Source organism: Buceros rhinoceros, unplaced genomic scaffold (assembly GCF_000710305.1).
Source record: "Buceros rhinoceros silvestris isolate BGI_N320 unplaced genomic scaffold, ASM71030v1 scaffold7588, whole genome shotgun sequence".
In the NCBI taxonomy this organism is placed as follows: Eukaryota; Metazoa; Chordata; class Aves; order Bucerotiformes; family Bucerotidae; genus Buceros; species Buceros rhinoceros.
The window spans coordinates 55244-69868 of NW_010425053.1; the positions used below are offsets into that span (position 1 = coordinate 55244).

The 14625-nt window shown below is 39.5% G+C and overlaps 1 protein-coding gene across 1 annotated transcript in view; it reads left to right on the forward strand.

Annotated features, from left to right (window-relative positions):
• Positions 1-302: 302 nt before the first annotated feature.
• LOC104497712 (membrane-associated guanylate kinase, WW and PDZ domain-containing protein 2-like) overlaps positions 303-14625 on the forward strand; it is a gene marked incomplete at its 3' end in the record, with an annotated part of 31809 nt that continues 17486 nt past the window's right edge. Inside the window, exons 1-3 of the mRNA XM_010140994.1 lie at positions 303-354; positions 987-1112; positions 1815-1997. Of these exons, the coding sequence (XP_010139296.1) occupies positions 303-354; positions 987-1112; positions 1815-1997 (361 nt within the window). The remainder of the gene's footprint in view (positions 355-986; positions 1113-1814; positions 1998-14625) is intronic.

The following is a 14625-nucleotide window of genomic DNA, read 5'->3' on the forward strand; positions in this document are numbered from 1 at the left end:
TTGAAATTATAGGATGCTGCTCAGCGCTGTTCATTCTGCAATGCGCTAGATAGTGCATTTCTCATCCCTAGCAAAATTGTGTGCAGTATAAGGGACATGCTCAGACCCGCTGGAGATTCGTAACAGTTTCACTCTAACAACACACTCCTAAGTCACATACAGCATCCTACTGTGAAAATTATCATTTTCCCCAACTGAACCCAGCTTTTAATCAAAACCAAATTTTTTCCAGCCACATAAATAGAAGAACACAATTTGAAAACCCTGTCCTAGAAGCAAAAAGGAAGCTACAGCAGCATAACATGCCCAACGCAGAACTTGGAACAAAGCCTATGCAGGCCCAAGGTTTCCGAGGTACAGTACTATGTCAGCTATCTTAGTTAAGATGAAAGATCCTGCTCTCCTGTTTATGCAACAATGATTTTGTCAGTCTGATTGAAATAGTAGTGTTGCCAATTCTCAAAATGTTATCACCTATGTCCTGGCATTTTTCTCGCCTAAACGTCCGAGATCCCGGAGTCGTGGCACTCACGAACTCTCTAAAATACTCCAACCTTTGAAGGCGTGGAGAAAAGACAGAGAAGTCGACCCTAGTGTTTCTTGAAGGCTGAGAAACAGAAAGTGCAATAAGAGCCCCAAAGTAATTTTCTAAAAAAAAAATCATCAATTCTATTCTTGGGAATGTACGACTCTCTCTTGAGCACCCGAGGTTGGCAACACTGAAATAATTAATTGTACTTTCTCTAAATTACCGGTAATTGATGTTTGGTATGTTTCTAAGCTAACTCATCTAGCAAGCATCAATTAAGTTAAAAGCCTCAAGCACTGTGTTATAGGAGTTTACAAGAATACAGCCTCTTGGTAACGTAAAAATTAATGTACTTAAAATGAGCTGCACAAGCAGCAAACAGTAGTGGTAGAGACAAATAAATTTTAACATAAGGTTATAGCCAGAGAATGAGGGTTCTTCTCCTTTGTAACTGTAGAAAGCTCCTCATCAACCTTACCTAGACCTAAATTTACCCACCTGCGTCCTGCTCCCAAGAGGTCCCGCAGCGTGAATGACCTGTCCCAGTGCCAGCGCGACCCCGCCGGGACGCGTAGGCTGTACGGTATGTCCTCTGCTGCCAGCCAGCCCAGCACCAGCTCTGTGGGTGTAGCAAGAGCAGTTGGAGTCACAACCTTTGCACATTCCTTCCACCCTTCCTCACCAAGCACAGCATGGGAGAGAGGCACGGGGAGCCCCCACCACCCACACTGCACACCGAAGCACGCGGAGAGGAGATGCGAAAGTTGTACAGCAGTTGCGTGTGTCACTTGTTGGATGCCAAAACCCCTTGTGTTTGGAGGGAAAAGCTCACCTAGTATCTAGCACTGCTTGCTAACAAATGGAAAAAGATATCCAGGGGATATTTTCCTTATTGCAGTTGGGGGGAAAATTACAGAGAATGTTGTACTTTGTAGACAAAGCTGAATTTATAGGTTAGGAAAGAGATCTTAAAATTACCTCACAGATCATTTTTATTGTTGTAATTATTTTAGCTGCACAACATCCACTCTAAATGTATTTCTAATAGAAAAGAATATTTATAACTCCCCACTTCTGGCTGACCTGCCATAGATAAGAAGTACTTTTTAAACTTCGTATTAATACAAAAACTCACAAATATTTTTTCCTGGAATGCCTGCACTCTTTATTTCCTTGGTTTTCATACACTGTCACCTGCTGTCAGCCAGTATTGTTATCTGCTGTCTCCACTGTGTTGTGACTAGATCAGAACTTTTGTCTTTCTTGTTTGTGTTGACTGATGTAGAAAAACCACTCTTCACCCGTGATGCATCACAGCTGAAGGGGACTTTCCTCAGCACAACTCTTAAGAAAAGCAACATGGGTTTTGGATTTACCATCATTGGTGGGGATGAGCCAGATGAGTTTCTCCAGGTGAAGAGTGTAATTCCTGATGGGCCTGCAGCACAAGATGGGAAAATGGAAACAGGTAATTAAGATGGTTCCTCTGCTATTTTATATGACAAGTAGAATGAGACATAAACTTCTGAGGCTCTCTCTATGAATGTATACATTTTTTTCATTTGACTTTCCACGTTAATGTTTAAAACAGCTGCTCTAAAAGAAAAAACTAGCTTCTCAGATAAAACTCCATTGCAATTTGCCTTTCTAATAGTGTCAAGTATCTTATTTTTCCCATTTCACAATATTTTAAGGGAGAAAAACTCTCTGCATTCTCCTACGTAAAAACGGGATTTGATGTTCTTTGGTTTATGGGTTGTTTATTCAAGGGGACTCTGTGCATGGAAACAAAAAGAGACAGGCAGAGAAAGCACAGGCTACTAAGTGCAAATTTATTTCTTTAGAAGGGATGGTTTTGCAAAATAATCAAAGTCAAGTCTGATCCAACATTGTTCTCATTATAAACATCAAAAAAGGGGTTTGCAGTATGGCATATGGACATGTAAGCACCTGTGGCCTACTAATAAAGAATCGGTGAAAGCTAAGTAAAAGAAATTCCCTCTGAAGAGATTTAAAGCTGGGCAACCACTGGAAATATTTTCAAGTCCACAGCTTGACACCACTGTCTTAAAGTTGTTTGCAGAGTCACATCAGATATACATATGTATGGGTGAAACGTTTTTGGAGAAAGATGAACTCAGTTTCCAAGCCAGTTATCACCTGCTGTAGAAGACAATCAGAGAATAATAGAATCATTTCAGTTGGCAGGGACCTCCAGTAACTAACCTCCTGCTCAAAGCAGGGCTAACTTCATAATTGGATCAGGTTGCTCAGGACTTCATCCATGTGGCTTCAGAAAATTTTATAGGACAGAGATCCTTCAGCCTCTGTGATCTGCTGTCCCAAAACCTAACTCCTCACTCGCATGGTGAGGACTTTTGTTCTTTAGACTCAGCTGGGGTTTCCACTGGTGCCGCTGGTTAGCAGTGACTGTAGTCCTGTGTTGTGCAGCCTCGTCGCTGTGCACCATCTCTCCCCAGTGGTCCTTGTTCCTCAGGTAACAGTCAGGCTGCACATTGGTATTGGGACATGTGCATAATTTCTCTTTCCATTTCTCACCAAGACTTTATAAAAGAAGTGCTAGTTTGGGAAAACCAAGTTCCTGGTGTCCAGGGTGACTGTGAAGACAGAGAATCTCCTGGTCTGTAACATCACTGTGTATGGACCACAGCAGCAGAGCAGAGGATCCTTTTAGTGTTTCACAGTACAGGAGGCAGACAGATAAGCATACACAGGCACAAATCAAGTGGGTGGAATAGTCCCAAGTGATTCTTCTGGAAATTTCCTTTCATCTTTCTTTTATAGTAGCGAAGGAATGATCTAGACTATCGTGTGTCAGAATAAATCACCCTGAATTCCTCTTTATCCTGTAGGACTCCAGGACTTTGCAAGTAGGAAGTGTGAACGTTGTGAAAAGCATTATTTAAAAAAAAAAAAAAAACATAAATTGCCTCTCAGCCAGCATGGCATTTCTGATACCAAATAGACAAATAGATAAATTTATATAAAGAAGTAAAATGTAAGAAAGAAATTAAATACAGATTGTTGGCATTGGTTTTATAAAAAAAATAAGTCTAACAGCTTTTTTATTCTTAATTCTTGTTGCCTTTTTAACTTAATGCAGTTTGGTTCCCAAAGACAAAATTAAATTAGGGGTTAAGAGAACAGAGGATACCACAGACTGATATTCAGTAGGTTTTAGTAACATGAACTTATTTTTTCCTAATATTTTCATATTACCTAATACACTGTATGAGATATTTCCCTTTTTTGTCATGGATTAGCGTTCTGAGATCCAGCATTCAAATATCGTTACTTCCTCATCCATCTGAGGTGTGAGCTGGTTATTGGTGAGCTTGTTCATATGGAGTTCTTTTCTCTGGAAAAGACAGTACCCTTGCAACTCATGATGTTGAAACTGAATATGGGTGTCATAATACTATTGATGGTGATCGATTATTGTAGTCATGGATTGTGATGAGAACATATATAGGGAAAATGTGCTTAAAAATGCATAGAAATAGCATTGGGGTTTTTTTCTGAGGTAATTAATTCAACTATATTAAGAATGCACAACAGAAATGTACATTCAAATATATAACTCTATAATTATGTGAGCCCAATATGTTCAAAATTACATCTCAGAATAAATTCTGGACTCAAATATCTTCATTTTTGAGAAGAGTGACAGAGTTCTGATGTAACTGGAGAATCTCAGGCTAATGATTGTGGCGTCTAACATGGTTTCTATGAATATTTCAAGTGATTTCTAAATATGATAATGGTAAACTGAAAAGAGATATTTAAGGTCAGAATATTTATAAAAGCATTGTTCAGCAAAGTACTCGCGTTTCCTTATATCCAATCCTTTTCACACTTCCTGAAGTAGGATTTCTGTTCCTGTTCAACCATTTTACAATCTAATCAACTGGACATATGAAAGCCTTAAAGGTTCCATCAATAGCATTTTGTTCATAAAGCTGTTAAAATCTTACGTTTTCAAACAGAAATTACATATGCACCTTTCATTTGTTAGCTAGGCATCACTGAATGATTAATAGAGCTTTTGAAATAGATTTTATTTATTCTTTTGACATGAACTACGTGTTGTTGTGCACTCCAGCTATGATCATAGTCATCGGAGGCTTTGGTAAGTGATCAAAATGTCATGTTATGGCAGTAGGGCATCATAGTAGAAAGTTTGAGGACAATGATACCATGTTCTGTGAAGCAACCTGGTTGTAAGGGATAACACAGATGCTGGTGGTCCCAGCTGTAATACAACTCTGGAGCCTTTCCTTCCAAGGCTGATACTTTTTTTTGGCCAAGTGGTAAACAAAATCCTAGTGTTTCAGACTGCATGAGGTGTGGGGGGAAAAGGAAGAAGAGGCACCATCTCCTTTGACTTAGCTAATCTTGGCAACAGAGTGAAAAAAATCAATGCTGTATTTTATCTTAATCGTTAAAGAAGTGAGGTCATAGAAAACTAATATTGTAACCTGGGTTTACTTCTCCACCAAAAAATCTAATTTAGGGGTCAGATACAAATGCTATTCAAAGGGAAGGGTGAATCTATGTAAGATGTTATTGTCACCTTTTAACATGATCACAACACAGTGATTTCACCTGCAGGTTTCAAAATGAAACAATTTTGGATTTCATCCCTTGGAACATGGAAGCAGCTGCCTGACAGTGATTTGCAATTTCTGTGATGCTATGAAACAGTTACAGCAGTGAGGCAAACTGAGTGTACGGAGATACAATAAGAGATATCTGAGGTCCTGATGATCTAACACCACCACTCAGAGCCCCGTGCTGGGCACTAAGAGGTAGCTGTAACTGTCCCAGACCCACAAGAAACCTCACAAGCAGACTCAGAGGAACCACATCTCAGTGAATGAGTAAGAAACAGCCAAAATTACATTCCTGATCCCATTTGCCAGATGTTTCAGAATTCCTAAGGGTTGTTATGCCCTAGTGTAAGTCTAGCATCTGTGAGCTAATGGCTGTTAATAATACTGCAAATGCCTTTCTAGGACATGTTTTAGCATTTGGAGCTCAATCAAGCTGCTGGATGTGAACATTACGCTCCGCAGCATCTCTGTCTACCACAGGACAGCCTAGGAGCTGATACCACAGTCTTTCCTGAGAGGTTCCATTGCTTTGTCTAGTCTGATGCCTCACACTGCTGATAGAAAACTGTCTGCATTTAAGGGGCCCCTGTATCCCGTTAAAATGCTGAGCGACCGTCACTGGTAAAAGACTGCATCTGCATGAAAGGTGTTCATACAGTGAGTGATTTTGAATGACTGCTGTTCTAAGGCAAACAAAGATTTAGGCCTACAGCTGAGTCCGATAAAAGCTCGAGCTGCAAAGGCAAAAACTTTCCTACACTTCTCAAGGTTATTCAGTGGACTAGATAAACTGAAACACTCCCACATAATCAAGCTTGGGAAAGATTCTCACTCTGCGCATTTCAGCAAGTTCCAGTTCCTTTGGTGAAAGTTTCCAGGAAACAGCTCAAAGACATAGTGCACAAGCGGTTAATTGGGTCTGTTGATGACTCTTCCAGTTGATGACTAGCTATGGTCTTCGTAGGTTGAACTTCCCAGTAGTTTATATACATCTGTGATGAATTGTCATAGTTCAACAGTGGGAATCAAAAAACAGGAAACATGCTTTTTAATTTTGTCAGCCAAGAATATGCTTGGCCGGCTGCAAGATGCTAAATCATCTGTAAACAATGCCAACTTGGGCTTTTTTAGGTGCTATTCTCTCAGGAATGGTAGCTTCACTACATTAGTTAATCTATTCTAGAGATAAAAATTCATAAATGTAACACAGAGTTCAGCTGACAGATATAGATGTCTACACCTACCATATGAGTAGACATCTACCACTTCTGGATGACTGTATTAGGATGAAGCCTAGAGACTAGAGATCTAGAGTCTAGAGATCAGTCCCACATACACCACCCAGAATTTCCACTGCATCTGAGAGATCTCCAAAGGGAATGAGCTAGCTGTCAGAAATATTGGAAGTAGTGACCCATGGCCTTGCTGCTATCTGTGGGCTTACCATCAACACCCATAACAATCCTCTATATATGATGAATTTTTGAAGAAGCTGAGGTTACTCTAAATGTAATAAAATTGAAGAGACTGAACGCTTGTTGATCTACAAAGTCATAAATTTTATTCTCTTGAGTAAGAGCAAAACTAAAGTCATTGTCAGGCATTTGACCCTACGATGCTACTAAGCTTAGGGAATAATTATCTAGTCATCATTCATGCATAATTTGGCATAGTAAGGCTAATATCTTACAACCTCTGTAAAAAGTAGAGTACTCAAGACAGAAAGATTTGGGAACATCTGCAAAAAGATGCATTTTTACAAGTTCAAACAGATCCTTATTCTGTTCCCTGTTTGTCCAATGTCAGTTCAGATGAACAACACATTACCTCACCTGTTGTCAAATCAGATGAGATGCAATCTGTCCAGTTTCAGCAACATCAGAAAAGGTGGACTGTATATGCACAAGGAATGCACTCAAGCCAAAGAAGTAAATATGCAAAAAATAATTAAAAAAAAAAGTTTTGGCAGTCATCCGGGAATGTGAGTGCTGTCAGAATACCACTAAAGGGCTCAGTGGGTCATGACCACATACTGCTGTACCTAACTGCTCTTTCAAACAGGTCAGGTCTCTCTAATGTGCTATCATCAGTCAAGATCCATCTGACAATATGCTCTTTTACAGTATTGCCTCCCCCTGGTAGCCAACTGTTTACTACAGTTATCTTCTCAAGAGGTTCACTGACCAGGGGCCCAGTGAAGAACTGAGGTCACACGCGTATGTAGGGCTTGATTTCCAAAATAGCAGAAGCCTGCTGAAATTTCGTTAGCTCACCTGCCTGACTCCACCTCATCCAGTGGCACCAGGAGTCATAGAATTGTAGAATGGATTGGTTTGGGAGGGATGTTTAAGGTCATCTAGTCCGACTACCCTGCAGTGAGCAGGGACATCTTCAATTAGATCAAGTTGCTCAGAGCTCCGAGCAACCTGGTCTTGTATGTTTGCAAGGATGAGGCATCTACCACCTCTCTGGGCAACCTGTTCCAGCATTTCACTAACCTCACTGTAAAAGGTTTCTTCCTTATAACTAGTCTAAATCTACCCTTTATTGGTTTAAAACCGTCAGGCATTGCCCTGTTGCAGCAGGCCCTACTCAAAAGACTGTCCCCATCTTTCTTACAGACCCCCTTTAAGTGTTGAAAGCCCCCAATAAGGTCTGACCAGAGCCTTCTCTTCTCTGGGCTGAACAACCCCAACTCTCTCAGCCTTTCTTTTTAGGAGAGGTGTTCCATCCCTCTAACCATTTTAGTGGCCCTCCTCTAGACTGGCTTCCCAAAATTAAGGCGTGAATATAGGAACGTGAGAGGTTGTGTTCCTCACTGGACTGCTGAGACCGTTGGGCTGCAGCATTATCTTTGTGAATCTCCAGGCTAAAACACTCTTCTACTACATACCAAAGCCTCACCACGTGTCAGTCTTGCGGCTGCAAGCCTGTGCCGCATGGCAGATACGTGAGAGCAGATCAGCACACATAAAACCAGCTTGTGATACCAGCCTCCCTTAACGTCCTTGCTTTGTTCGGAAGGTAGGATGTTTCATGTGAACCAGCAGTGGCCTTCCGACTCCCCTTTTTTAAGACCGAAGATCTTTCTTCAGATGTTGCTACTAATCCCATGGAGTTAAGAGAAGGAAAATTAACTGTTTGGGAAGGAACTAACAGCAATAAAAAGAAATTTTTCAGGCATCATGGAGAGTAGTGATTCCTCCCACCCACGTTAGGCCAGTCAGTGTGGATTTGCGTCATGTTTACTGCTTGTCTTCCTGCTCCATCCAGTACAGGCAGCTGAGGAAACAGTGCAAAACACAACAGAAACAGTGTATTTTCATCGTGTCCAACCACAATCATCTCATTTTCTGTTCAGCCACAACATCTACAGTTCCTTTCACCAGTGATACTAGTTACATTTTCTTTTTTGTGAGCCGAACTGGGAGTAAATATTTGATAAAACTTCAACCTGGTTTTCTAAAACCAGTCTTCTTTCATTTCACAATATAATTTTGCATTTCAAGGAGAGAGATTAGAGGCAACACTGAGACTCTGCAATGTGAATGCTGTGGTCTTTACAACACTTGAGGATGGAGCTAATAGATGCCCTGCTAGTTCCTAGCTGAGACAAATGGACATCGGGGAGCTGTGCTTCATTTTTTTTCCTTTGTGCAGTACCCAGCATACCACTTCATTCAATCCACATTACATTTCTCACCATAAAATCTTTCATATGTCGTATAAGTAGTGCCAAAACTGTTCAAGAAATGTATAGGTAAAATTTACCCCGACTTTTAAGAGTTTTCCCGAGGTAGACTGATGCAGTGTTGAGTAGTCCTCACAATTTTATCCTGAATCTCTATGTGACCAGAATTTTTTAAAGCACAACTCTTATTTTCTTTATGAAAAGTAATTAAATGTGAATCTTAGCTTAAATTTTACATTTTGTGTGATAGAAGTTTCTATTCCCTTAGTTGCAGAGGAAAGCTCTGAAGTATAACCACATTGTATTTAAGAGTTTTCAAACAGAAAGCAAAGAAAAAAATACCAACTTTACTATTTATTTAATACCATATATTGAGACTGTCGCTTTAGGTGGGGGAAGGGATATGACTTTTGGGGTTTATTGCTTGATGGTGACAGTAAAAATAATACTTGCATTTCAGGAATATTAATAGTAATTAAGAACTTGGTAGCAGCAATATATTCTTTTTCAAACCCCCTTTCTTTCATGTGTTAAATTAGGCGATTGAATGAACTTTGCATGCAGATACATAGACCAGAAGATATCACTTAGGTTGCTAGAAGTTTTTAGTACTTACGATATTTTTATAACATTAATTTTCCATTATATTTTTTGTTTCTATTACTTTCATATAAAATGAACTTGCTACAGTGGTCACAGTAATATCTGTAAACTTCTTATTATGTTAACCAAAGACCTCGGAAAAGTGTGCCTACTCCTGTCACAAAGTTACAGAATTCTCATCTCCATGAGCTTCCTATTTTACTGTTTTCCTTGACAAAAAAAATCCTGTATCCACATCTTGTATACCACACGCTGTTACTGTCTGCATCTGAGGTCTTCATGTGCATCTTGTCAGATTTCTTTGGGCGGCTGGTGTGATATTCAATAGCCTTGTGTTCTCCCCGAGGTGCAGAAAATCCGTATGTCACTAACTGTTCTGCCTGACACGGAGTTAGAGCTTGAGTCCATGTTGCCTATCTATCAAGCTGGTGAGCATTCATTAAGCACTGCATACAAATCTTTCCTAATAAAACCATTCCGCTTTGCATAAATATTCCTTGAGGTGCGAAGAGAGCTATTGATTCTTTTTAGTCCTGTCATTTGGCTATTCCCTTGAAGTCTTCAATTAAAATTATTTATACAAACTGGGAGAGCAATTACAGCAGACCTCTAATTTGAATTTCAAAATGCTTCAAAAATGTTCTTTAAGTCATAGGAATAATTAGGAAAAAATTCTTAGGAACTTCTTGTCTTCACATCACATGTCTCACTTCATGAGATGATTCTGATTTTGCATTACTAGTACAAATGGGACTCAATGGTCTCTGACTCCATATCTTGGGTTTTAGCCCTGAAGTTTGCCATAAATTAGAAATTTTGGGAATATTCTATCTCAAGCTTTAGGCCATCTCAAGCTTTAGGTACCTTAATGGTGGTTCAAACCATCACACTAAGGAACACAGATCCCTGAGTACAGTACCAATAGAGAGGAAAAGGTTGCCTCCAGTGGACAGCTGAGACCACCAACACCTGGGGTGCAGTTCAGTTGTGTAAACATCGGTGTCCAGTGCCATTAAAAGTGCCAGAGAGCCCACCTAGCCTCTCATGCCCTTGCAGGCAGCAGTCTCTTGTAAGCCCTGTGTTGTACCTGCAAGTCCCTATGGTCATCTCAAATGCCCAAGGCTGCTGTAAATGACACTAGAACCTACTTAAACAACCACATTCCTCCTTCAATGCCTTAAGAGCTTGGGTGTGTTAACAGACTCTTTGTTTTTCATGATCATCTATTATAGCAAGTAGTGATTGATTCATTACGGTAATAATAACCCTTTTCTGACAATTTTAAGGGTATTTGTTTCCCCTAGCCTAATGCAAAGCTCAAACCTGTTGTTTTATGAATACTTAAACAGCAAAAAATCCCTTTAAACTTAATTGGCTTTCTCTCATTTAACCATTCAAACAACAACATTATAGAAATCTGATGGTTGAGTTCAGCCATATAATGGCGATTATAAATTCATTTTAATCTCTAGCACTTTGAATATTTTGGTTCAGGTATTACTGGTGTCCATAAAGTGTATTCCAACATTAGGATTGAATAATATATGTAACTTGTTTTCTTTCCTATAGTAACTCTTCTTCAAAAGACTTTTTTTTTTTTCAAGTCCAGATAATACACAGAAATGCAGTAGGAATCTGAAAAGAACAGCAATCTTTCATTTTGCTTTGATAAAATCCTTATTCATACACAGGAGACAACAACTCATAATATGCATAGTTTACAACACTTATTTAATCTTGAAAGAAATTCGTGTTTGCTGACACTGTACTTTGATTTTATCAGTCCTAGTAATTGATAATACGTGCTTGCTACTCAAAACAGTAAAATACTGGACATGTAAATAGATGAAGTTCTGGGTCATGCAAGCATTACCACGTAGTCTTCTGCAGGAGAGAATGTATGAGCAGATCTCCCTATACATAGTAAGTTAATTCTAATGGCTAAGCCATTAGAGAAACTCTTCCAGCACCAGCTATAGGATGTTGAACGTGTTTGATTAGAGATGGCTGAGGTATGAACATGTCCAACCACACCAGATTCCACATGTACATCGCTTACTGTCCGTTTATCCAACTGTTTCAGCTTTGACCAGATTTTCACTGCAGTTACGTTTTTATCTAACCCAGAAACCAAAGGTGAAGCAATCTAACGGGAAGAGAGGACATAATGCAGACGCGATCTATGATAATCTAAAAAATCCTGTCTCTTACGGACAAATGCAAGACAAACCACATACACAAGACATACACACTCTATTTAACTGAAGCTGCCAGTCTACATTTCTGTGACAAGCATAAATGGAGATCTTGTGGTACTCAAAGGTACCATATCTTCAGCAGAGAATGAGATCATACAGAAATCAAGAATCATGGTAAAGCAAATACGAAAGAGTAAAGGTGGGAAAGTAGAATATTTGGATTGCAAACTCTTCAGGTACATGCAGCCCCACTTTCCTAATTAATTCAAGGTCTGACTCCATGGAGAACATGGCCACAAAGGCCAAAAACACAGACAGGGATACTAAAACTATGTCATGCGTATTGCAGTATGCAAAATACACAGGCAGAAGAAATGTTAAATGATTTTTTTCTGTCTACTACCACATACTAATACACTTTTATCCCATTTTGCTGTTTATATTGTCATACGCAATACGAGTGTGTATGGTAAGTCTTGGAAGCCCATAAATTCAGTCTTTGTTCTGAACTCCATCATATAAAACCTGCAGGCTCTACTACAGGATATTTAAGACAGGCCAGGGGATGATAAATATATTGTCATCATCCTCACATCTATTAGGGCAATTTTTTGTAAGTTTTGCAAGTTGTCAGTTGAGTAAGCAGTGTGCAGTGAATTCAGTGGCTGCCAAAAATGCTGCAGTTGCATAAATATTTTTTCTCCTTTCAAATGTAATTAACCTCTGTCTCTCATGATTTGGCCATTTGTATGCAGAGACAAAAATATGCACTGAAAGTAATACTCATCATCTCATGTACCATTTCATTCAATAAATAATGATATCTTATTTCTTAAAAGGAAGAATGATCTGGGAGGGAGGAAGGAGCTTTCTTCTATATAAAGAGGTGACAGGGAAAGTGAGAACTTGCTATTACACTAACAAAATTAATAATCGGAAATGGCACTTTTCAGTATCATCAGCTATGCCACCTTTGATTTTCTTTTAATTGTGTTGTTTTGGCAGATAGAGCTTTATTGTACTGTTCAATTAGCAAAACAAAAAGTAAACGTTTAGCTGAGTTTCAGATTCTTTTTTCCCATTTTGTATGAAAAATTAAATGGATTAGGATTGCTTAATCACTTCTGCCTCCACGTTTGTGCAACAGTCTTATAATCTGAGAGTTCAGAAATTCAGCTCTTCATTTGCTTTTAACTATTCTTTGAGAACAAATTTTAAACCCTTTGAAAATTTAAGAATAAATTAAGTAATTACTTCTAAAATACAATTTCTGCTGTATGTTTAGAATGGGAAATACCTTTCTTGACAGTTACCAGATACCTTACTTGAACAAATTACTTAACATCCCTGTACCTGAATTTCCCCGTTCAGAAGGAGAAATAGTCATTTTAGAACTTCATAAAGTCAAATAATTATTGCAATTAACTCCCTCAGAACTACTACAAATGTTAGTTAAGAGGAGCCTAATGGAGTTCAGCTTAAGGTATGTAGGATGAATATTGTATATATCCAATTGTGAGGTATACATTGAAACAGAACTCTGTACTCAGTCATATGTAGATCAGTTTTTTGTCACTGCTCTGAGTTTCTCATTTGAGGCATGGCATAAAGTAAAAATATCCAGAGTTGCATTAGAGGTGAAGAAATGTTTCCAGGCATATAAATAATTTTCCAGGAGCTTTGTGAACCTTTAACTAATGAGGGTTACAGAGACATTTCAGGCAATTTTGTTATGAGTTCACTTCTAAAGCATCATTCACTGTCTCCTGCTGGAGTCAGGCTATTAGCACAGATGCACCTCTTGTCTGACTCTGTTGAGCTGTTCACACAGCCTTTGAGCAAAGTTTATTCCAGCTCTTAAACAACTGCCTCTTTATAACTGATGATTCTGATAATTTGAAAAAGGGCTTGTTTGTTTAAAAACCTGGAATGATAATTTCTCAATAATATAAGGAGCACTTTTCAAACCAGTAGGTGCCCATGAAGTTAATCCTGATGAAAATTGAGAAGCCCCTTGAAAATTTCATCCAGCCTTTCCCCTCTCTCTCTACCTGACAAAAGTCTTCTCCCCTCCAGCAGTCACAGAAGAGCGATACTGATTCTGAGTCAGTGAGCAGAGTTGGAGCTTGAGATGCAATGCTTCTACCGTATGCTCTGTGCATGCGGTAGTGAGGAGCTGCTGGGGCAGCCCTCGCTTCTGCTCATCTCATCTTTCAATAGGTACCGCAGGGGGAGGGGTGCCATGGCAGCGCAGCCAGGCTCTCCGAAATGCTGCCCCTCCATCATACCCAGTAAAGTGAGGACTGTGTATAGGAGCTAAACAAGTTCTTGGTGACTGGAGCCCAGAATTTTTTCCAGGTCTCTGCTATCAGTCTCAGGGGGTGACTAGGTGGTGGGGGAAGAAGAGGGTCCCCCTTCTCCAGAGCCTGCGTGCAGGACTGGGAAAAAACTGACTGGACTAGGATTTGGTGGAGCTGAAGATGTGACAGTTTGTTTTTCTTCTGCAGGGAAGCAGGGGAAAAAAGGCAGTAATTTTATGCTTGGAGGTGGCTGGAGAGTGGGTGTTTATATGCATGTGTGTGCATGTAGAAGGAGGCGGGAGAAAGGAGGGCAAAGTACTAAATAAAAGAAGAGAAGGAGCTCTGAGAGCAGTGATGTGAGTATAGATCTTTTAAACACTGGCACTTTCTCTCCTTTTGATGTATTGCTTTCTTCTTCAGCTCCTAATGAAGTAAATTAAAATTCTTTGTATTCAACTCATTTCTTCTGTTTTAAAATCAGAATCATCGTACGCAGTATTTACTAAGACTTTCCTTGCCATACTGAGCATCGCCTGTGGTACTGCTGAGGAAAAGTCAGATAATATGGGACATCTCTTCTTTTCTTGGTGCGTCTGTTCCTTCAGAATTTATTCACAGGCTAATACTGAGCCATGAAGCATGCTGGGCTATGCTACCGCTCTGTTATTCA